At 35.9% G+C, this 26729-nt stretch overlaps 1 protein-coding gene across 1 annotated transcript in view; it reads right to left on the bottom strand.

The window, feature by feature from the left end:
- Nucleotides 1-26729, bottom strand: part of cacnb4a (calcium channel, voltage-dependent, beta 4a subunit) — a 49273-nt gene that overhangs the window by 11047 nt on the left and 11497 nt on the right. Inside the window, exons 3-5 of the mRNA XM_056464754.1 lie at nucleotides 3087-3203; nucleotides 2841-2963; nucleotides 2483-2610 (exon numbers count right to left, since the gene is read on the bottom strand). Coding sequence (XP_056320729.1) covers nucleotides 2483-2610; nucleotides 2841-2963; nucleotides 3087-3203 — 368 coding nt within the window. The remainder of the gene's footprint in view (nucleotides 1-2482; nucleotides 2611-2840; nucleotides 2964-3086; nucleotides 3204-26729) is intronic.

The raw sequence follows: 26729 nt of genomic DNA, 5'->3' as shown, positions 1-26729 counted from the left end.
TTATATATAATAACTAATATCTGATTGTAACTTTAACTTAATTTGATTGTAATGCAATAATGTGCACCTTCTAAAGCTGCTTTGAAACAATAATTATTGTAAAAAGCACTATACAAATAAACTTGAACTGAATTGAATCTGTCAAATGAAATGTTTGTCACTTTGTGGTTTTTATATGGTAACCTGTACATTGTGTATGTATTATTACCAAAGTTATCTGTTTTGGTTATATCATGAATAATTAAAAAATCTATGTTTTGTAAAGTCAGAATTATATTTTACATACCACCTACTAATTATAAAATAGTTTCAAAACTAAAACCTGACATTGCATCCGTAGTTGGATGTCAGTTATCATCACAGAAATAAATTATTAGTAATTTGTCATTTTTTTATTACATTTTTAATTCAATATAATGTTGTGGCAGTACTATTAAAGGGATAGTTTCCCAAAAATTATAAACTCTGTCATCATATACTCACCCTTGACTTGTTCCTAACTAGTTTGAGATTTTTGTCTTGTTGAACACAAAAGAGGATATTTTGAAGAATGATGAAATCCTGTAACCACTGATTCCATCACAGGAAAACAGGAACGTCTATAAAAGTTAATGGTTACCAGTTTCCAACATTCTTTAATATATCTTCTTTAATTTCCTTAACTACTTTTCTAATGTAATTTTTGGTCATTTAAAAAACGATTTCAGCAACAATATGTTTTAATGTAAACATCTTGGTCATTGTTATTATATTTGAGATTCTAGGAACATTACTTTTTGGATTGTATTTTTAAGGAAGAGACATTACTAAAGTATAAAATGCATTTGTTGTTAACACTGTGAGAGAGAGGTGAGGTATGACTACTGTATGACTCAACACTGCTGATCACTGCTATTGAGAGACAACGCAGCATCTCATTCAAAGGCTTTATGTGTCATTTCAATAAACTCCTACAACTATGACCGATCAGGCCCGGTATAATAAAGGACATGGCATCAGTTCATGAATAAACACCCTGGCTTGTGTTCTACATACAACAAAGGGCTGAAATGAACAATGAAGTACAGTATTTTGTCAATGATCTTGAAATCTGGAATTAAACCAACAATGAAAATCTACTGCATAGTAATGCTTTTTGATAAAACAAAGACCAATTTTTTTAGATGATTCACTAAAAACTGCTTGTCCCCAGAAATGATCAGATGTGCTCCAACATCAAGTACATTTAAATCAAGACTTAAAACACATCCGTTTAGCTGTGCCTTTACTGAATGAGCACTGTGCTACTGTATGCACAGATCGCACTATTTTGTCTTTCTTTTCTTTTTCATTCCCTTAAAACCTGTTTTAACACATTTATTCTGTTTTCAGTCATTTTTATTCTTTGTTGATTTTATTTCTTATACTTGTTTCTTTTATTTCTGATTACGTAAATCACTTTGAATTACCGTTGTGTATGAAATGTGCTATATAAATAAACTTGCCTTCCCTTGCGTTGTCAGTAATGCAATAAAAAGATAGGTTTTATATTTTTTAAATATTGTTTTAAAAAGCATCATAAACCAGACATTGGTTATGATTTAGAGAGAAAAGGGTTTGATATAACACACATTCCATTAAATAACGGCTTTGAAACAATTGATTCACGCTGAATAAGAATGACATTTTAAAGAAGACAGAATGAAATCAAGTGCCTGCCAAAAAAAAACTAACAAAAACAACAACAAAAAAATAGAGTTTCACACTCTAATCCAGCACTTTTCAGCAGCGTTCATGTCAGTTGGTGGTCCAAATCCGCAATTTGACCATTAGATACATGTTATTGTTAAAAATTATTGGCAAATACAGTGCTCAGCATATATAAGTAGACCCCTCACAAATGTAGCTTTTAAATTCATATTTTTAATAGGAATATACAATATTATATTTGTGCATATACATTAGATTAGTCAGTACTGAAGCCAAATCTGGAGCTAATCTAACAAAATAACTTACGATAATGGTCCAAAAACTAGTACTCCCAAATTTATGTGTTATAGAAAAATATTAAATACAAATGTAAAGAAGGGGATAAATCAAGAGAAGCATAAAAATAGAAAAATTTAGTTGAAATTTAGTAGTTGTATTTTTTTTTTTTTTTGCAATATTTTGATTGAATTTAATTGTATTATCTTTCAATTTCTAAATATGTTCTGTGACTAAAATATTATTTTAATAAATATCTCTGTTTAATGAATTTGTTTTGTTTAAATGCACCAAAGTACATTGCCTATATTCACAGAGAAATGGATAAAAATATAAATTTTAAAAATGGGGTGTACTCAACTATGCTCTGTATAAGACAAAAACATATTAATCCCAACAATAATTATCCAATCATAGACCCTTATTTGAAATTTAAAATTAAACTTTTTTGGCCAGGCAGTGTAATATATATATTTTTTTAATATACATTTTTTTGACAGTGTATTCTCCTTCTTACCCATGGAAACGGCCTCTTTTTTGCTCTTGTTGTAAGCGAATGTTTTCCAGTTTTAAGGGACTGGGAATGAAACCGATGTCACAACCTTCCTTCACCAGTCGCCCGATCCACCAGTCGTTGTTGTACTTCTATTAAAATAAACAGACAAATGTGTTAAAGCTGCTTGATTGTAGATAAACAGAGTCACATTTTTTGTTTAAAATAGAAATCACGATTCCATCACAGAATTTAATTTGCTGCAAAATTTTCTATTATTATTAAATTACTATTTTTTAAAAATCCGATTGGATGAATCAGCATTTTTGTACTTGAGAGTGAGTAAATAATACATTTTCAACTATCGCTTGAAATAAAATACCTCCTTGATGTGAAGGAAGTCTTTAGCATCGAAAGAAATGGCCGTGCCAGCGACAGGAACATCTTCATCCAGGGCACCGCAGTAGCTGACGTTTGTCCTCACGGCGAAGGCCACCGCTTTGGCCTGAAACCGATTTAAAGCACATATGCAAGAACAGAATTAAAGTGTGGTTTCAATTACCCCAAATATGGCCTTTGAGCAAGCAGATAATGCATGTGTAATGGCTCTGGTATAAAACAGTCAGACCTTTGCCCTCTCCAGCTGAACGGTGGCCTGCTGTTCTTTCTCCTGCCGGCCGCCCTGCTCCTCATCCAAAGAGACATCCGAGTCAGACGGTCTGCTAGTGTAGGAATCGGCGGAGCCCTGCACACACGTAATAAATACCTCAATTTATTGCTATTCCCGGAGAGTCAACCTTTAAAAAGTGTAAAAACAATCCCATGAATTCTAAAACATGATTTAAAGTGACTGTGTGCCGCAGCAAACAAAGGACGCGTGGGAGTAATAGGCTCTACTTTCCTCTTGCTTTTCAATACTGACACACTTTTGCAGTGTAATTTTCTAAATGGGTTATGTCTGTGTTAAAATGATTTGTTTTAAATAACTCTACATTGTAGCGTATCAAGCAGAAGCTGATAGGTTTGCTAATCTCGCAAGTTAAAGGGCTGGAAAAAAATTGTATTATGTAAACCCTAATAGCGCAGGAAGTCTTAAAATAGAAGCAGCGGTAATAGTGAAGTGACACGTTATTATCAAAGACAACGTGGTAAGCATGAATGGCTTTATAAGCTAAGGAGTTTAAATGATGGGAAGAAAAAAGCATACTGTATTTAGTTATGCATCACTGCTGTATTTCCTCAAGCACAGAATAAAAACAGACATGAATTACACTATTCTATTATATTGCGTTATAGTAATCATATTACAAGATTACAAGACATTTAAATTCTTTTAAAAATATTTGCCAAGTGCTGCTTAACAGAGAATTTTTTTTCAACACATTTTTATACATTTTCTCATTTCTAGTTTCTTTTGTAGTGGTGTAACAAATTACAAATACTCCAACTACTGTAAATGAGTAGTTTTTCTCAGTAGTTTTTAAAATGTGTACTTTCCTTGAGTAAATCCTTTCCTTGAGCAAATTTTTAGTGCTGTTTCGGTGCTTTTACTCCACTTTTTTCCTTCAACCTGCAGTCACTACTTTATTTTTTCTTGTTTATGAGGATTAGAAAAATCAGTCCTCTGATTCTTGTCTAATCAAACTGCACATAGAGGGTAAATCGCATCATACTGTGATTAACCTCAAGACATGGGCAATTTATAATTGCAGCAAACTGTTTGGAAGCACGAATAGTGTCCAAGCAGATGTCCAAAATCTTTACATGCATTGACCATGAGACTGTTTAGATGCATGTCACTGATGAGAAGATGGCAGATGTTTACTGTATGATGACCAAAATGGCCTTAAACACCCAGCAGGCACAAGACGTCAACATGACGTCAGATTGATGTTGTACCCCAACGTCGTGGCGAAGTTCCATTTTGTTTGGTAATGAAAATCCAGTTGATGTTAGAACTCAACATCAGGCAGATGTCAATGTCCAACAACTAACCTAAAATCAACCAAATATCAACGAATAATGATGTTACAGCTTGATGTTGTGTGGACGTTTCTACTGTGACGTCTATCATTGGAAATCAAAATAACTTTGTCCTTAGACGCTGGCTAGACATTGAATTTTGGTCACCTGATGTCACATTAACGTCTTATGGTGTTGTGTGCCTGCTGGGCAATAACTAAATACACTACAGAATTTTACGTTTACACACATTCACAAATTACATGTAAATTCATCAGCTTTTCACAGCGTAATACTCACTACTCACTATTCTTGAGTACTTTTAAAAGGTCTACTTTTTACTCATACTTTGAGTAATATTTCCAACAAATACTTTTACTCGCACTACATTTTTAGGTAAGTAATGGAACTTTCACTTGAGTATGATTTTTCAGTACTCTTTCCGCTTTCTGTTCTTTTGTCTTTGCCATGATTACAGTGTATGTTTTACTAGACATGTAACAAGATATCTTAAATTTAAATGTATTTTAAAGGCTTAACTAGGTGAATTAGGTTAACTACACAAGGTAAGTTAACTAAGCAAGTCATTGGAAAACAGGGGTTGGTTCTGTAGCCAATCGGGGGGAAAAAATCCTAGGGGACTAATAATAGTGGCCATAACATTAATAAAAGGTTTTTGCCAAACTAAAAGAAATAAGACTTTCTCCAGAAGAAAAATATTATATTATTAATAATGACTATAATAAAGAAAATACTGTAAAAACATCCTGTCTCCTTTAAACATCACTTGGGAATTATTTGAATAATTTTGCCTTCACTCCTATATCATAGAGTATACTATTGTTTTTACTGTATTTACATTATAATAAATGCAGCCTTGGTAAGCATAAGAGACTTTCAAAACATTCTTTTAAAAATCTTATTGACTCCTTACAAAATTATTAAATGATGGAATTCAAAAGCAATTGAAAAGGCAGTGAAAAAGCACAGCTTGAATCCTGGGGAACCTGAAATGATGAATTCAGAGTTAAATTCCTTTCAGACTGTTCATACATTATCACAAAGAGGCGACAAGGCAGATGTGACAGTTATGAAAGGCAGTCTTGTTAGAGTACAGCAAACAGTTTTAATGCTGACTTGTATAGCTGAGAAATGCAGTCGACTAAACATGTCAAGTGTTGATGGAAATATAAAAAAAATTGATCAAAGACAAAATATTAAAAGTTGACAACCTCATATTCAGAAATATGATGCCTTGGTCAAATGAGAAATTAGAAAGACAGAATGAATCAAACCTGTTGCTTCACATAGCTTATAGAGAATATATAATCTGCTTCATATGAGCAAAAATATCTTAATAATATCAAAAATATCACAAACTGTCCTCATATGAACAAAAATATGCAAATGTACTAGCTTCTCGTGTTTATTTGAAAAGCATTTATAGAGAATTACTTCACCAAAGCTAAATGTATATGTTTTGTCATTTATTTTACCCAAATGGCGGAGAACTACCCAAAGCACAGATCTCTTTAGGAGTAGCATATATATCAGATAATAATCCCATCATGTAAGATGAGGTATGGAGGAGTCTGTCTAAAAACAGAATGACACTTTATTGAGAGCAAGAGATGCATTGATTGCAAGAGCACATGTGCTTTGATCTTCTAATCAAAAGACTGCTCAAAGCCAACAGATGCCTTGAAGTTTCATCTACTGTGCAGTTGTGTCCCATAAGAAAACATCCACTAATTCTTTGTATCACTGCAGTTTAGTCAGTCAGCCTCTGATACTGCTGCTTCTTTCACCTGTATTTATAGCAAACATACTAAAAAATGTTAAAATTTATCAGAATATGACAAAGTTCTGCATTGTTTTAACCCAACATTGGGTCAAATAGGGACAAACAAAGACATTGAGTTAAAACGATCCAGCATTTTTGAGTCAATTATTAAATAACTTCTTTCCTCATTAAATTAAAGCACTAACATCTAATTTCATTGTCTACTGCTTATTCAGGGCTGAGTTGCGGGGGCAGCAGTCCAGGAGAGAACTCCAGACTTGCCTCTCCCCAAACACTTTCTTCAGCTCCTCTGGGGAGATCCCGAGGTGTTCCTAGACAAGCCAAGAGACACAGTTCTTCCCCGGGGGCCTACTCCCAGTGGGACAGGCCCGGAACACCACCCTACTGTAGGTAGGCATCCAGGTGGCATCCAAAACAGATGCCTGAGACACCTGAATTGGCTTCTATTGATGTGGAGAAGCAGCGGCTCTACTCCGAGTTCCTCCCGGGTTACAGAGCTCCACCTGGGGTGCGAACTCTCCTCCAACCTGGAGATGGCAAACCACCTTGTTTTGGTTGATCACCATGAAATAGCAGAGATGAAAATCCTGTGGACCCTGAACCAGACCCCCTCTATCCCTAGGCTGCGCCTAGAAATCCTATGCATAAGATAAAACCGAACATACAACATGCCAGAGTCCAACATGCACTGGGAACAAGTCTGATTACTGCCGGCAATGCAAACCACACTTCATACAGGGACCAGACAGCCCTTAACAGAGCTCCTCCGAACCCCATACTCCCATAGCACCCCCCACAGAATGCCATGAGAGACACAATCAAATTTTCCAAGTACACAAAACACATGCAGACTGGTTGGGCATACTCCCATGAACTCTCTAAGACCCTAATGAGGTTATAAAGCTGGTCAAGTGTCATCAGCCAGATCCTACTCTCTAGTACCCTGGCATAGACTTTTACAGTGAGGCAGAGGAGTGTGATTGGAACACACCCTCCGGTCCCCCTTTTAAAAAATGGGAGCCACCACCCCAGTTGCCCAGTCCCGAGGTACTGTCCCCGACCTCCACACGATATTGTAGAGGCGTGTCAGTCAAGACAGCCCCACAACATCCAGAAACTTGAGGTACACAGGGTGAATCTCATCCACCCCAAGCTACTTTGCCACTGCTAAGCTTGCAAACTACATCAGTAACCTTTAAAATACTCTAAAATAAAAATTAACAACACCTAGGTTGGAAATCTTTTTCTTAAATCCTTGAAAGTTTTTTATATTTAGAGTTTAAAAAACATAATGAACATTTATATGCATTTATGAATGTATTATATCATCTTTGTATCAATTTACAAAAAATGAATTACTGCTTGTGCAAGATGTTTCTAATGCAACGTCTATGCAGCAGTACATTAAATTTGATGTTGCTCTCTCTCTCTCTCTCTCTGGCTGCCGTCATTGAGCTCACACTATTTATTTTCTTTTTTGAAAGTCTTGATAACACCACTGTGGAGTTTTTCTTTTATTATTTCAGCAAATAATATTGTAAAAAACAATTGTTGTATTGTCCCATTCACTGCGCTTTAAGTTTACCCAACTATAACGACTTCCGCTACTGAGAAATCCGAAAAAGGGTCGATTATATCCTTTGTGTACAATGCATATTAAGTCCACATGAAACAAAATTTGTTTATTTTGCTAGTGCGCAATTTTGAGTAAGATGAACAATAAGAATAAGATGAACAATCAATACGGACAAGTTAATCCACTGAAAAAAAACTGTTTTGGTATACTTCAATCAAAATCTAAGCATTTGCGTCCGCTCTGGAATGGCAGTCCTTCTCCATTGATGTCAGTTTAACCGCTTGGACAAAATATGTTCAGCCATGGCCCTCTAAACAGTAGTTTGTTACAAGCAAGATATAAAAAAAACAAAAATTAAATCCCTGCTCCTACTCAATATTACGTTTCAATTGGAAATATGTCACCATTCAGAAATAAGTCTGCAGCAACTTCCAGTTCATGTTGACTTTAAAAAGCAAAATATTAATGACAATTGTATTACTTAATGTACTATATTACATTACAAAATTTTACATAAAGGTCACAGCTGCCAAAAAAGGTAACATCAGTGTATCCCCTGATGCGGTTTGACAGATGATGCCCATGTCTGTGTTTTCTGTGCTGCTGACTCCTTTTGGCTGAAGCAGTCTGATGTTGTTACCATCACTAGAGCTGTAAAATATACACTGCCTTTCACTTTTGCAGAGATCATCTACTAGAAGAGAGAATGTACTTCTTCCAAACTAATAGAGGGATGACAGAACCAAAATAGACTGACAGAACAAAAATGAGTGAATCAACAGGACCCACCAAGCAAGTAAATGCTTAATAGACATCCAAGCATAGACATCTTAGCTAAAACAAGGCTGAATTTGGGCTTTCAATAAAAATGTAATACATTTATCACAATAGTACAAAAACTGAATCAAATACACCAATTAGACTGATTTCACATGTCTAGTCATTTATTTCTGTCTATTTGATGACTAGTCTAGTTTCAGATGATTGTTAGATGTCTATTAGATTTTCACTGACAGCCCAAACATAGCCTTGTTTTTGACCAAGATGTCTTTTAAACAAAAAATGATTGCTGGCTAAAAGACATCTATACTCAAGACCAACTGTGACACAAAGAGAAACAATGTTAAACAGAGACAACAGGCTTTATAAAAGAGGAACATGATGATCAGGAGATGAAAAGCAGTGGATTTAATTTCTTTGACATGGAAAGAGACAAACTGATTGTCATAGTTATATTTCAACAAAAATAACAATATCTAACTTGAAAAGAATGTCATTCTTAAAAATGAGGACTTGATCCTTTAAATGGAGTTAACTTGGCGGAACCAAGCCTCACTCTGTCTCCTCAACCAATCACCTACTCTCTAAAAACTTATTTAAGGCAGTCCAGCCATCTAGTACTGTTCTCCCAAATCCAACCTCCCTCCTTCTATTTCCCATTAAGAATCCTTATAACCCTCTCCTCCCTCCTAGGTTGAATCAGGGGGTCCAATCACTCTACCAAAATATTACAGTCAGTACCCTCACGCTGAGTCTCTGGGCATCATTGTAAGATGCCCGATCAACCTACCTACCTGTTCACTGTTTATCCTCTTACTTTCCACCCCCTTCATCCCACTGTTCCCTTACCATCCCTTTCATCTCTACAACAAAATCTATCTCAAAGTGTGACGTGGTCCATGCTAGTGAAAGCAAGTCTACAGCTACTGGCATTTTTAGAGTCTTAGAAAAAAAAATCATAAGGGTCTTATGAAACAATATGACTGGCATGTGCAAGACACTGAATTTACACTAATTTACAGTGTTATTACTACCTTTAACTCACAGCATATTTACAAAAAACCTGTAAAGAGATGATCCCAAGGTATCCATAATCTAAAACCAGGCTGTATCCTGAGCTGATGCTGTGGTCGTCATGGAGGAATGGAGTGCATGAGACTGATTACTGAAAGACCACCGTGACAAACGAGTCCCTGCATTGATCCTGTGGGCCAGCCTGAGCTCCCACCGGTCCCCTACTCATACCTGCAGCTTCTCGACGATGGACGTCCAGCCTCTTCAGCCTCCGGTGCCTAGACTGCAGCTCCACACAGGAAGTTTGGCCAAAAGAATATTGGTCTGGCCCAACAGAGCCTAGTTTCTCTCAAATGTTTTTTCCCCTTCACTTCATCAATTGGTGAGGTTTTGTTCCTCGCTACTGTCACCACTGGCTTGCATGGATCAGGACTTGTGGAGCTGCACTTTGATGAATTTGCACTACAGTGTTTGAACTTTCAGCAGTGAATTTTAAATCACACTGAACTAAACTAAACTGAACTTCAACTTTGAAATCTGGACTTTACGACAACTAAGTTAAGCTGCTTTGACAATTTATATTGTTAAAAGCGCTATATAAATAAACATGAACCGAATTGAATTGAAAAGACCTTAATGTTATCAAGTTAAAGATGGCAGAAATTTCTCCAGCCTCTGGTGCCTAGACTGCAGCTCTGCACAAGAAGTTTGGCCAGAAGACAAAGGGTCGTGCCCAACTGAGACTGGTTTCTCTCAAGGTTTTTTTTCCCTTCACTTTTGTCAATTGCTGAAGTTTTGTTCCTCGCCACTGGCTTGCATGGTTTGGGACTCGTGGAGCTGCACATGGATGGATTTGCCCTTTGTTTGTTTGGACCACACCGGACTAAACTAAACTGAACTTCAACACTGAAAACTGGACTGACACTGTTTCAATTTACTACAACTTCTATGTTAAGCTGGTTTGACATAATCTACATTGTAAAAGCGCTATAGAAATAAAGATAAACTGAATTAAAAATTCAATTTCTGGGTGAACTATCCCTTTAAGCACAACAGATCTAAGAACTTAGATCTTTAACAAGTCCATGCTAAAAATGAACAATGGTGCTTAAAAATTAAGACAACACTCATCTGTTATATTGGCCGAAATTCAAAAAACCTTAAACAAAGAGCCCAAACAAAGATGAAAGGCTGAAGGAAGAAGAAAGACTGTATGGCAGTTTGGTGAAACAGATGTCAACACACGAGTGCACACATTCTTATAAAATTGCTCATTCATTCCTCATTATACCTCAGAACTGTTTACTTCACCTCACCCAAACCCCCCTCTCATCCCCAATTTTTGCACTACTATCTATCATCTTCAGTTATTTTTACTGTAATTTGTTGTTTAGTGTGATTTGTATTGTAAGATTATATTTACTCAGTTTGCACTGAGTAGTGACATGCACTTAATCCCTTCGCACATTTATATAATGTTCATTGTATTCGTGTGCAGTGGCAATAAAAGGCACTTTTAGCATAAATGCCTTATTAAAGAGAAACTAATTGTACTCCTGGCACCCTGTCAAAGGTAAACCGATACATGCATTTAATCTAACTGTATGATGTCATCACTTCTGGTTCATGGGTACTTGTGTCTCTGCTGCTACTTATGTCTCCGAAGGAAGCAGAAGAAATGTGCACAAGATGTGTCATTCTTTTGTGTTAAGTAACTAAGCAACTAAGGATGAAGGAAGTATTGTGAACTGTGGACAAGCACAGTGTTAAGCCCAGGACACACTTATTCAACGCCAAAGAACTAGAACAGACAAAAAACAACTGTGTTGTTGGCTCACGTCAGCCACGTCTGGACCAAAAAGCTGCCCGTGAACACATCAAATGAATGACAGCAGATTGGAATGAGAGCACGTGTTCTGCACCTGTATAAGAGAACATGTCTTTTCGCACCTGCAAGGGGCAGTAATCTATTTTCTCATCCCACAAATGGAAACCAGAACATGAGAAGTGCACACACAAAGCATCATATAATACCATTATTACAGTAATTGTCACACATCACAGAGAGATTAATTTCTGCAAATATGTAGTTTTGGTAAAAACATCCACTTATTTTCCATATTAATTGAAATATATGTAAATGGAACATATACGACCTATGTTTCCTTTACAAATATTATTGAGAAGTTCTCAATGAGAACATTACATATTCTATTCTAAAACATAAAATCACTTACAAAAGCTAACACATATTCTAATATCATATATAAATCATAAAAATAAATAAAACAATGAGGCTATTTATTAAGAAATAAAATGTAATATTAATTTTTTATTAGGAAATGGAAAAAATCCTACTTTAATAATAATATTAATGGTGATGATGATTTTGATGATGATGATTATTGTTATTAATATTATTAAGTAGGATATTATTTATTTTTAGTTTTTTGAAAAGTCTACTTTTACAATTTGACACATGCAAACCACTGCAGAAATGCAGCCCATGCCATATACAGTACAGATATTTAATAAATAGCCTACTATAAATTAAAAGCATTAACGTATGCTATGTTTTTGTTTTCACAAGCATTGGAGATGTTATGTAAATTCTACTTTTAAATAATAGGTCACCTATAGCTTTCGTCATGAGTCACAGCTGTGTTCAAAATGACATCAATGTTTTCAAAGTGCACTACGAAGGGAACGCAATTGTAAACATGAAGATCATTAAAACTGAACTGTAAAAATACTTTGAAAGCAAATTACACCTAAGAGAGATGACTTTAATGTTTTTTTTAATAAACTCCAAGTTTAAATGTTAGAATGTTGTAAATTAATAGGGCATAGGGGGGATAATGGGGAATAGAACAAAGCCAGGAACTATGTATCGAACTACAGCCCCAGAGGTGTAGTTGCAAACATACAAGTTTGTGAATGTTCGTTGGAACGATGGATTTGGGAAACGCCAAATCAACGAACCATGTAATGATTGAACTTGCCACCTTAGTTGGCTAACGATGGTTTTCAGAAACGCACCCCAGGTCAGAATACACTACATAGCCTATCCCACAAAACACTAAAAACTTAAATACATTTTATTAATAAATTAGATGTAATTTAAATAAAAACATACATTTGATTCACTGAAGCATGTATTACACAAACTAACTTATTTATGAAGGGGTTATATTTAGCTTATTTTTACATATTATTTAAAATATGTGGCTGTGTTATTTAACTTTTTTTTGTTGGTACCAAAGAAAATCTTGGCAGGGCAAATAAATATCCTTACCACTGGCCAACCAGCAAAGAGCAAGTGTAACTCTCAGATATGCAAACAACAAGGAACCATACAATCAGCATGTTAAATATGAGAAATATGAAGCAAAACGGATTTGTCATTTTTGGGGGTCTCCCGACACAGCTTTGTTGCGCTATTTGCTGTGCTATTTACTGTGTGAGAATTAGCATGCACATGTGGTGTCTAAACAAGCTAAGGTAAAAAAATGGTAATATTAATGCCTGATAAATATTTGTCCAGCACAATGTTCTCACTATTGGCCATCACACCAGATTATGGACCTCCATGGCCAGGAAACCCATGTGACCAGTGTTACATAAGGCGATGTGCACTGGAGCGAGTCAAGTGACAGACACTGCATCTGCTCTTAATGACATCAAAACCCCTGTGATTCATCCTCACCGCACCTCATTCCATCGTCTCATTCTCCGGCACACATTAGGACCAATGGACCATCAAACTACTCACTTTAACACTGCAAGACAAAACCTTTACACTGAGCTGAAGCACAATGACCATCACAAGTAGTACCGTATTATCTAATATGGTCACAGGGATCTGATGGATCATTGGAAAGAAAGAACTAAGCTAAATGAAAATAATCCTATGAAATACTGAAATATTTCAATTAAAGTATTGTTAATTTTGCTTGAATTTAGTGAGCCTGCAGCTTCTGACAGAGCTGGCTATAGCAGACCATGAAGTCAAATCACTCTACTTTGGAGCACATTACACCCGTGGCCAGCTGGTTACTCTACGCTGCCGAATCAGCAATGCTGATGGTTGGATGGAGAGAGATGGCAGGGTGCACAATGTGAAAATTTCCTCAACAGATGACACCACCGTTCCTGTTTTACAAGCTGCCACTTCAGAGGTTGGTTATTTGAATCATTTCCAAGTGATTTAAAAAGGCGTAAAGGGTTAGAATGTAGCATCTATAAGTTGAATTAATGCAAAAATGTTAAGGGGCAGAATAAATCAAAGAGAAGAAATGAAAGATTTGTTTATTTAACTGACAAAAAATTCTGTCATAAACAAATGTTTGAGTGAATTGGCTATTTACATTTCAAATATTCAGGCTGTCAGGAAGCTGAACTCTCTCCCAGCTCTGCCACCACTCTCCTCCCTCCCCATGCACCTTTGAACACCTTTGACACACAAGTAAACATTGGGCTGCTAGTTACCTCATACTACCTCCCTGTATATAATTAAGAAACTGTCACTTTTTCATATTTAGAAGCTTTTTCCACTATGTGTAACTGTATTGTATTTTATATGTGTAATCTATATTGTATTTATTGTATTTTTTCATTCAAAATTCAACTTTTTGTATTAATATTATCTGTAATGCACCTAGGGTCTGAGAGTAACGCAATTTCAATTATCTAGATGTCCAGTACATGTGGTTGAATTGACAATACAGCTGACTTTGACTTGACTTTGACTTAAAATAAAGAGAAAAGAAAAAAATTAAAAGTACAATTTAATTTAGGGGGGAAAGGAACTAGAGTGGAACCAAAGCAAGAAATAAACAAAACCAAATACCTCATAATATAGTACCCAAAAACCTCTAAGCTTACTAACCAATAAAAATGTGAAAAGAAAACAAATATCTTTGGTATCCAATGCCCAAAAATATGCTATCTGGTTGACAAAATTTCTAAATATTTTAATTAAATGTTTTTTAAATAAATTATTTAAATATACATTTTCCGCAGATTTGTCATTTACACATTCCCAAATGTGTCCTGTTGGATTGAGATCTGATCATTTTGGGTGCTAAAAAAAGTGTGTCAATTAAATATTGTCCACAGCATTACACCACAGCAGCAGCATGAACCAATGATGCAAAGCAGGATGGATCTACAGTTCCACTTCAATGATGCAACAGAAATCATTTGAGCTAAACTTTTTGCAGTTTAATTGTTCTTTAATTCATTTGCTTGAAAGTTTGAAATGCTGAGTGATTAGAGATGCTCTTCTTTATATGATGTGATTAATTGACTTACTGTTGCCTTTCTATCAGCTTAAAACCAGTCTGGTCATTCTCCTATGACCTTAACATGGCATATTGGCTTGCCCATTGAACTGCTTCATTCATTCATTTATTCATTCATTTTCTTTTCAGCTTAGACCCTTTATTAATCTGGGGTCGCCACAGCTGAATGTACCGCCAACTTATTCAGCATATGTTTTACGCAGCAGATGCCCTTTCAGCCACAACCCAACACTGGGAAACACCCATACATTCCCATTTACACACATACACTACGAACAAATTAGCTCACCCAATTCACCTATAGCACATGTCTTTGGACTTGTGGGGGAAACCGGAGCACCCGGAGGAAACCCACACCAACACGGGGAGAGGCAAACTCCTCACAGAAATGCCAACTGACCCAACCGAGGCTCGAACCAGCGAACTTCTTGCTGTGAGGTGACAGCGCTACCCATTGTGCCACCGTGCTCAATTGAACTGCTTTTCACTTTATATTTTCTTTTTGTTTTGGACCATCATCTGTAAACCCTAGAGATGAAATCTCAGTAGATCTGTATCAATAATGGCACATTAAAAGCCACCAAAATCAACTTTCTTGGTTTGAACTTGGGCAGATCTTCTTGACCTTTGTTCATTTCTAAATGCATTAAGCTGATCTAGTCATGTGATTGGCTGTCAGACTACCATAGGTAAATGGAAGCTTTTCTTCACTGGTGATTTATACAGAATCCACTATTCAGACTACATCATCACAAACTTTCTCCTTAAGACTTTGCATACTCAAACAGACAGATGAAGACCTAAAAAAAACTTAAAAATATATACAGTATGAGACAGCCCAACTCAGACCTCAAGCCAAACAAAAAAACAAATATGGAATATTCAAATTCTGCAATTAAACTAACACATTTGTATTAATAAATATATATTGAAAATGATTCAGAAAATACAGATCCCAGCATATATTGCTACACCAGAACTAATATATTCAGTTTCATTCAGTGGCTATTTTGAGTGAGCACATTTGAGGAGACGAAAACACCTTCATATAAAAATATCCAGAGACGCAATCAAATTTCTTACTCAAGCACCTGGTTTAGCATGAATGGCCATTACATTTATTTCTGTGCCTTGCTGATGTTTATTTATCACCAGAATGAAATATATTAACATGTGAATGTTGTTTTGAAACAAGTCAAGTCAAGCTTTATTGTCATTCCGCTACATGTGTGGACAGTGGAGCGAAATGTTGTGTCTCGCAAGACCCCAGTGCTACATTAATAAACATAACCATAAATATGAACATAAATCATGAATATGAACATAGGGTCCTATCATACAACTGGCGCAAGGGGCGACGCAATAGTTGTTTGCTAGTTTCAGCTTGGCGCAAGAGTCGTTTTGCATTTACATTTTGCGCCATGCTGTTTAAATAGCAAATGCATTTGCGGTCACATGTGCGCCCATAGGCATTCTGATCTAAAAAAAGAGGCATGTTGAGGTGCATTGCTGGCCCGCTGCTATTTTGAGGAACTTAAATAGATTGTTCAATAGACCAGATCAAAGCCGGTCTATTGTTTAGCGCTGAGCGCGTTAGCTGTGCGCCTCGCTTTCACATTGCTTAATACATACAGGGTGTACAGCAATACGCAAATATCTTTACAAATGAAAAAGAATTAAAATATTAAAGATATATAAAGGATATAATAGGATATATATATATATATATATATATATATATATATATATATATATATATATATATATATATATATATATATATATATATAGGATATAAATATAAAGGATTAAGATATTACAAAAAATATTATTTTCTAGCCTATATAAACATAAAAACCATCCTTTCATGCCTTCTTCATCTCGGGGGGGCTTTTTCAGTTTATTCATAACAATTTGCTTTTGTATAATATTATCATTATAAGCAGTATTATTCATTATATACATATTTATATTTGTTTTATTAAAAACAAGCTTAGATCTGCCCACCTGACAGGTTTTAGACCATATGGGGCATAGCATGTGTATTAGGATATAACTCAGTTTTTTTAACACACCTCATTATTATTGTTCATTTATTAGTTTGCTGGAAATTAGAACTGAATTTAGAAAAAGTTTTGAAACAAATCTTTGCGCTTAACAAATGAAATTAATTATTTATAGGCTAATGGATGTCTGTGCGTACAACACGTTTCCCTTTCCACGAGAGTGAAAGCGAAAGTAAACAATGAGGAGGCTCATCTTTCAATGAGGAGGTTTTCTCTCTATTGAAGTGTTCAGTTTTTTCACTCACAAAGTCCGCAATTTAAATAGCAAATGGTGCGGCGCAACTGGCTCTGGGAATGGGAATGAGACTCTGATTGGTTTATTCTCAAAACACACCTATAACTCATTAAGAGAATAAGCTCAACCCTGTTAGACCATGCGCCACAGGGCAAAGTGGATTTTTCCGTCCCTAAAATAGCAAAAGTGGATTCTGATACACCCTTAATGCGTTTGCGCCCTGCGCTTTGGACTTTGCGCATGGATCGTCAAAATAGAGCCCATAGTCTTTAAGATCAAAAGTAGACCACGCTGCCACCTTGGATCGAGATTTGGTCGGACCAACATATGAGCAATAAAAACCAGTACAAATACAAATAAATAAATAAATAAATCTGAAGTTCTGCATGAAATAAATTCCTCATATACCCAATCTAAAGTGCTTATGTCAGTTTCCCCACAATTTTTGCATGTTGGATTCAATAGATAATCAGCAATTAATAGAAATTTCAAATTATAAATTAATATATATATTTTATACATATTTCTTTTATACATCACATTCATATTAATTTGACATTGTATTTACAGAATATTTAAGTATCCTTTTTAATATATTTTTAAGGAAAATTTAAACATCTGCTGACAATTTTGTCCCCAAAGGACAGTGCATATACACACACACGCACACACACACAAAACAATCTGCCGAAGCGCATGCAGCATTCGTGTACTCTGCTGCAGTACGAACACCATTATCTAACCACGTCAAGTGTGTGGGCTTGGGTTTGTCAAGCCACACGTTCTGCTTATCTTCAGAGATTGTACGCCGCTAACATTTTTCTGTGATGCCAGTGGGTCTGAGAGCATTTGGGGCCCTCAAAGCCCACTACGCTGGAAGGTCCTTGCCCTGCATTTCTCTGAAAATGAAAGTAGATAAATGGGTCAGTGAAAAAAGCTTCCTCCAGTGAGCAGATATGCAGATGAATCATGAGGCCTGAGGACCAATGCCGGAGAGCACAGTGGGTAATTACAGATAAATCTCTCCACAACACAGCATGAGATCCCTACCATTTAGGGCCACGTCTGATGAAAGCAAATACTTAACCATAAAAAGAGAGGATGATGATGATGATGAAAGCTTTGTGTCGCATTACTTCTCATACTTCTCATACCTGACTAAACTGATCTTTAAATCAGCGGCTCCAAACTGATGGCTTGCAACCCAAAACTGGAAACGGGTCACTGTTAACACTGAAGCGGGATGTTTGTTAACCATTCACAAACCTTGAAACCGCTTTTCAAAGAAATACATTATGTAGGATCTGGGGGGAGGTCAATCCAGCCTCTCTGTGTCTCTGTGCTGGTAGTGGAAATTCAAAACTAACCCAAAAACAAACCATTACGAATGGCTAAGATTGGTTCTAAAAATTTGAACATGTGGTCCGATCAACATACTAAAAGCTGCAGAAAAAAAATTTAAGTAGAAAAAGAAATTATGGCAAAGTATAAAAAACAACTGAACTAAGGAATCAATCTAAATTGAGCACTACAAGGTGTGCAGTGTGAACACAACTGTTCATTTTGAGACTTTCTCCTATTTTTTCTTCTTCCCTTGTTTAAGTTCACCTTTGGTTCATTGTTCATTCACTTAGAGATTGTATTATTATTGAATTGACAAAACTGATTCCATGAAATGACAAGACAACTTATTTTGAATTGTGTCCAATACAGTGGTAGACAATGTACACAAATCAAGATACCTTAAAACTGGTGGTCGACCAATATATAGCCATGGCCGATATACCAGCCGATATTTGTAATTTTGTAATTTTATATATATTTTAATATATTTACTAGGGGTGTCAAAAATAATAGTTTTTCTATGCACCGTGATGCAAACATGGACAGTTCGGTATCGGTTCAGTAATAGATTATTAGTACTGATGTCATTTATTTGATATGTGCTGTGTGGCGGTAGAATATTATGGCCAGAGAGGCGAGCGCGAGTCATTAAAATGCAGAAACTCTGCACAATTCACTGCGTGTGTTTGCTGGACAGTCATTCACTGACACTGAAGTTACAGCAGAAGCCCCTATTTCATTGCTATGGAGAAAATGAAAGTAAACTCCATTTCTCTCTCTCCCCCTCTCTAACTGTGGACCTTTGACCTGCTGGCGTGACGTTTCCACTCCTCTCGGCTGTTATAGCGATACTTGTGGATCCAGGTGAGTTTTCATTACTGCGTCTATCACGGATCAGCTGTGATCACCGCTGCCGTTTATAAGTGTCACTTATGAGTGAACAGCGCCAGAGCGTTAGAGCCAAGAAAATGAATGAATGAATATCATAATCACACTCATATCGGCCAATTGGCCAGTTTAATTTCTAAATATTGCCATCGGCCATTAAATATCCCATATTGTTCAAACACAATCTAAAACAATATTGCTCCAGTAAAAGTCCTCGTTTTCAATTTTATTTGAATAAAACTACACTGTAAAACTCAACAGTCATCTTTATCAAATGAAATGAGTGTAGTTAACTCAAAATTGACTGAAAGTTAATTCTACTCATTTGAAAAGAGTTTTGAACTCAGTGTTGAAGGTATTGAGTTAATTAAATACCTCATTACTTCAACTTAAATGGAGTAAGTTCACAGTACTGATTAGGATTAGTTACTTAAATGGTTTGTTGCAATCGGTTTCCTCAAATGGTTTGTTACCTTAACTTTTTGGGTTGTACAGTATACAAACTTATTTGACTGTTATTGTACATCTGAAATACGTTTGATGACATGGAGTGAAGTACAACATACAATATTTTTTTTGAGCTGCTTTAAAGCTGACACAAATAAGTTTCATAACTGAAGCTGATTAATGGCACTGTTCTGTAGAGCTGCTTATAGAATTTTGTAACTGATGAAAATGATCTTGAACTGAACCAGCACTAAACTGAGCTGTGCTGAGATCTTTTTTTGAGCTCTTGAAAACAGATTTAGGATTTTGAACTTGAATAATTTTGAATATATTTGCGTTACTGATTCTGTTATCTTGCTATTTATTTCTGAATTGTATTTATGAAAGTCTGTTGGGTTCATAGAAATTCTTCAGACTGTATTTGTATTCTGCAGATGAAAGAAAAACATACACTTAATTATTTAATGAGTAAGTGATAATGGAAAAGTCATTTTTGAGAGAGCTATCCCTTTAACAATTCTGATTCAGCCAAATCAAACAAGCAATCAATACCATATTCATTCATTCATTCATTCATTCATTCATTCATTTTCCTTCGGCTTAGTCTCTGATTTAGAACTATTCTGGCATACAATTTACATAGCGGTTGCCTTTCCAGTCACAACCCAGTACTGGAAAACATCCATACACTCTCACATTCACTCACACACACACACACACACACACACACACACACACACACACACACACACACACACACACACACACACACACACACACACACACACACTCACACACACACACACGCACGCACGCACGCACGCACACACACACAGACACACACTGCGGCCAATTTAGTTTATTCAATACACCTATTGCGCATGTCTTTGGACTGTGGGGGAAACCGGAGCACCCAGAGTAAACCCATAATAACACTGGGAGAACATGCAAACTCCACACAGAAATGCCAACTGTCCCAACCGGGACTCGCACCAGCGACCTTCTTGCTGTGAGGCGACAGTGCTAATCACTAAGCCCCTGTGCCACCCCTCAATATCATCCTTTCTTCTCAAAATCAGCTTAAAACTATACTGAAAAACACTTTAAATGCAGTATAACGATCAGCTAGATTAAAACTTGCACAGCACCTTTATTTGAAATCAATTCCGAATACAGAATAACACAGCAAATCTAGTTTGCGCAATTAAGCTAAACATAGTGGAACGCCATCACTGTCATAACTATAAAAAAACAGGATACGTGAAACAATTATAGGCTACGAATAGTGCCCGCTTGAACCCTCCATTACTTTTAATATTCATAAACTGTAAGGGAAGAGGAGAAAAGAGAGGCAGACACAATTAGACCACAAGGCTATATTAAGATCATCAGAGGCCACAGGATCTGAGCTACTTTGTCATTATTTCATTCTTGCGACATCATTTTCATGATATTTCTGCACCATATAATTTCTGAAAAAATACTTGCTGCAGGGTAATAAATTGTCCTCCACACAAATGAAACTGTCTCTTAACTTTTCAGAGCAGAGATGACATACTTTGTAAATGACGACAGATTGGGTGGGCAATGGATGGATGGATGGATGGATGGATGGATGGATGGATGGATGCCCCACATTTATAAGCTGCTTTGGACAAAATCATCTGGAAAATGACTAAATGTATATGTAATGGATGGGTGGATAGATGGATGGATGGATGGATGGATGGATGAATGCCCCTCAATTGTTAGTTGCTTTGGACAAAAGCACCTGCTAAATGACTAAATGTAAATGGAATGGATGGATGGATGGATAGAAAATACAATTATTTTTAAACTAAAAGAACATCATCTCAGGTCAAACAAATACAAAATTAACCAACAATTACCTCACAAATCAGCTTTCTTACTTTTTTTTATTAAAGTTCACCCAAAATTCAAATGTTGTCATCATTACTCACTCATTGTTAAATATAAAAGATATTTTGAGAAACTGAAGTCAACAGATTAATATTGTTTGTCTCCCAGGATCTTCAAAATATAATTTTAGTCCAATGGTTCTTAAAATAAAAACAAAGACCAATTGTATAAGAACCTACAAGAAAGAAAGTCATGTAGGTTTGCAATGACATCTAAAGGAGCAAATCATGACAGAATAAAAAAATTAAAAACACAGTCAAAGCTCCTATATGGAGTATAACATAATTAGGGCAATTTCACCATATATATTGAATAGCTTTTTTTGTCTTTTTTGAAAGAATTCATAATTTTTGGTTGATTACTTTTAGGATTATTCTGCATAATTCATAATAACCAAAGCATAGATAAAGGCATAAACGTAAAGATTAAAATGAAATAAACAGTGCTTTTATGATTTTCTTCATATAGTATTTGTATATCAGTGTATAGTCTTCATCATAGTAATAATTAAATATAAATAATTTTCGAAGTCTAAGGGCTCTATTTCAATGATCTAGGCGCAAAGTCTAAAGCACAGAGTGCAAAAGCACTAGGGTGTGTTCGAATCCACTTTTGCTATTTTAAGGACAGAAAAACATGCTCTGCGCCGCGGCGCATGGTATAACAGGGTTGTGCTTATTCTATTAATGAGTTATAGGTGTGTTTTGAGAATAAACTAATCAGAGTATCATCTCCCATTCCCTTTAAGAGTCAGTTGCATCGCGCCATGGCGGATTTGCGATTTACATGGCAGACTTTGTGAGTGGAAAAACTTAACGATTCACTAATGAGAAAACAGTTAAACAGCATCTGCAGCGCGAGGAAGAACGAGCCTCCTCCAATCGGCCTTCACATTTACTTTCTCTTTCTCTCTTTCGTGGATAAGGAAACGGTGTTGTACGCACAGACATCCATTAGCCTACATGATTAATTTTGATTGTTAAGCACAAAGATTTGTTTAAAAACTATTTCTAAATTCTGTTCTAATTTCCAGCAAATGAATAAATGAACAGGAACAATGAAGTGTGGTCAAAAAACAGAGTTATATCCAAAGACACGTCCTATGCCCCATAAACCTGACAGGTGGACAAATCTAAGCTTGTTTATAATAAAACAAATATAAATATGCATATAATAAATAATTCTGCTAATAATAATAACATTATACAAAAGAAAATTGTCATTAATAAACTAAAAAAAGACCCCCCACCACCCCACCTTAAAGAAGGCAGTAAGGCAGTGGTTTTTATATTTATGTAGAAAATAATAATTTTTGTAATATTTTATTCCTTTAATTCTTTTTCATAGGTAAAGACATTTGCGTATCGCTGTACATCCTGCGTGTTTTAAGCAATGTGTAAGCGAGGTGCACAACTAATGCGCTCTGAACTGGAATTTAGACCTGCTTTCATCTGGTCTATTGCACAGTCTATTTTAGTTCCTCAAAATAGCAACGCAACAATGCGCCTTAATACACCTCTTTTCTAGACCAGAACAGCCATGAGTCCACAAAGTGGCACAAATGGATTTGCTATTTAAACAACATGGTGAAAAATGGAAAAAATTAAGGTTGCATTGGTCTGAAAATAGCAACACGTCGGGTGGCAAACACATCTTGCACCTTATTGCGCCGGGTGTATGATAGGGCCCTAAAGCTTCAAACATTATAATTTCTGGTGCTTTTTGAAAGGCTTAATAATAATCACAATTTTAAAAACATGCAAACAATACATATTTACTATTATGGATAAACATTGCAATGATAAACTATTGTATCTGATAAACTATAAACTATCATGACTGCATATTGCACGTTACAATATGATTATTGCGGGTGTGTACATTGCGATATCAATGCTGAAACAATACATTGTGCAGCCGTAATCATAATACTCTTTTATTTTTGCCAGAAATGTAAATGAGCACATAATACATTGTCCAGCTCAGACTTTCCCTGTAGTAGAACTTGTGGAATGAAACTAGCAGAAGTGAAATGAAACAGAAAGTGTTGCAACTTGTGATTGGTTAATGAAAGAGACTGTACTTGAAGTGGCTGTAACATCAATGGCGAACATTTATTTTTACTTCCACAAAACTCATTTATGTCTTATCTAATAATGGTAATTAAACAAGCTCTGCATTACAAGCAGCATTTCAAAAAGCAACAGGAGCATCTCCTGTGGTAAAGTATTGAAACTTGTGAATGTGTGACTGGTTAACAAAAAAACACTCCCCTTGACGTATCTGTAACCTGCACTAACATTAACAGCTGAATACTTCCACCAAATTCATTTATGTCCAGTGGTGGAAAGAGTACTGAAAAATCATACTCCAGTAAAATTACCATTACTTGCCTAAAAATGTAGTACAAGTTATTTAAAATATGAGTAAAAAGTAGACCTTTTAAAAGTAGTAAGTAAGAAGTAAACCAGTGGGCACTTGTGTGGCATTATTAGCGACAGCTCAATGATACGGAATAACAGGCTAACCACAACAGCTGACTGACTGGCTGCCTCTTCCACAGATGCATCCAAGAAACAGAGAGCGCGCTTTTGAAGAAAGAGTGGAGGTGACACTCAAACAAAACCCATACACATGCATCCACACATACAGATCTGCTCCCCTCCCCCCCAAAACACCATCTAAAAGCACTCCAGCAATCCTTATGTGAGCCTGCAGCCGTTGAAGATGATCATACTCACCGCCTCCGAGTCTTCAAATCCATGCAGGTACAGATTGTCATACATGGAGGTCGGATATTCCCAAAACAATCAGATGCAAATGTGTAAGAGAGTGTACGTCTCCCTTACAATCACCCAACAGGACTATCAAGGAGATGGCAGTCGCTCCTGAAGCCGGCGTCTTGTATTAATGAGGATAAAGCGTGATCGATCACATCATAGAGAAGTGGGGCTCTCCCCAGAGGCTGCAGAGACCTGGCATTTTATCAAGCTTCCACAAACAGAAAAAGCAAAACAGAGCCTTCCTCAATCAGAGGCTGATGACAAAGCAGCAAAGCAGCTTCATGATTGGCTGAGTGGAGCTCCAGTCAGAAAAGACAAGTGCTCGCTCTCTTCTGCTGAAGGAGGAGGAGAATGGGGTCTGCAGGGGGCTGACAGCTTTCCACTCCTTGACCATTGGGTTTCCTGCGATTTTTTTTCTTTGCCGTTTCTATTTTTGGCAAATCTTGGTGCTGCATCTCACCTCTTTGTCTTTCTTTGAGCCACGGTCACATTTAGGTGCCTCAGTTATTCAAAAATGAGTGATTTGTGTATTACAAAAATTAGGTTTTGACTAAATCAAAGAGTGAAACATTTTGAAGGGTACAACTGACGGACACTTTAGGTGCCCATGATCCTGTGAGCAGGGAGTTTTTTTTTATATATATTTTATTTTTTATATATATTTTTATATATATATATATATATATATATATATATATATATATATATATATATATATATATATATATATATATATATATATATATATATATATATATATATATATATATATATATATATATATATATATATATATATATATATATTTATATATATTTATGCAAAAGCCTTAGAATATTACTCCAGTTGTGTCTTTAAATTTTTTTCAGTTACATTTAGGATTCATTCATTCATCATTTTCTTTTCGGCTTAATCCCTTTATTAATCTAGGGTCGCCACAGCGGAATGAGCTGCCAACTTACATTTAGGATTGATTTCTGTTATTTTTTAGAATAATACTTGTATAATAATAATAATAATAATAATAATAATAATAAACAAATTATTATATTTATTGAAAATACATAAATATATTTAAATGTATTTATAATTATTATTTTAAAGGTATATATTTAAAAATATATATTTAAATATTTTAAATATATATAAAGTGAGTCAACCACATAGTGTATTTATTTCTAGGGGGATGTTTGGGGTGGTTTCGCCCAGGGTGCCATTTAAACTAGAACTGCCACTGTGTTAATTATTATGAGCACAAGCAATAGTTTTTTGGCTGCAGTTCATTTAATCGCCACCGGTGTCACTAAGGTCAAGTCCGCCGAAGCGTTTTTGTGCTGCTGAAAATGAAAGCGCTGTTCCAGAAACGCTCAGCTGTGAGTGATTCTCTGATTTTTCTCCTATGTGGCACAGATCGGATATGGCCCATGTACGTGTAAGCAGGAACAAATCACATAGATTCCGATTTACATATATCAGATTCAGGCCTTGTTCGTATGTGGAAATTTATCCGATATGAATCGGATCTGTGTTCTTGTGTCTGCAGTGTAAGCAGGTAGATCAGATTTTAACCTGTTAATGCGAGTTGCGCGTCATTAAAAACCATAGCGAATGACGTCAAGTCTGACACTTTCGTTTTAGAACAGACTTCAGCAGAGTCCCAAACCTTAAATCTCATACACGAGGACATAAACAGCTTTCATATTGTCAAACAGCACAGGTATTTAAGTATGTTAACGAGAGCGAGAGAGCGCAATGTCTGCCACGTAACCAATATAAACTAATATAAAACTAGTGCATACACCACGTGCATAAATCACGCCATGGACATTACATTAAGATGCCTTAAGGTTTAAAAATGCCAATATATCAAAAGAAGATAGACAAATGAGAACCTTTCTGTCATAAACTATAGTAAAACAGCTTGTCAAAAACTGCGAACAGATTAAAGGGAATAGAGAAAAGAGCACTCTTTAATTATCAGCTGTTAATCAGCGCCCGCTCTTTTTTTTTCCTGGTCATTGGGCCGTTGCCGTGTGCTGTATAACTGCAGACAATTGAATATAAGTCACTTTTAAAATATGATGTAAGCAGGTCATCAAAAAAATCGGATACAGTCACAAAATTGACCATCAAGATCTGCAGTGTAAAT

Source organism: Danio aesculapii, chromosome 9, assembly GCF_903798145.1.
Source record: "Danio aesculapii chromosome 9, fDanAes4.1, whole genome shotgun sequence".
Taxonomy (NCBI): domain Eukaryota; kingdom Metazoa; phylum Chordata; class Actinopteri; order Cypriniformes; family Danionidae; genus Danio; species Danio aesculapii.
Note: the sequence above shows the minus strand (reverse complement) of the source record. Positions and strands in the feature narration are given on the sequence as shown.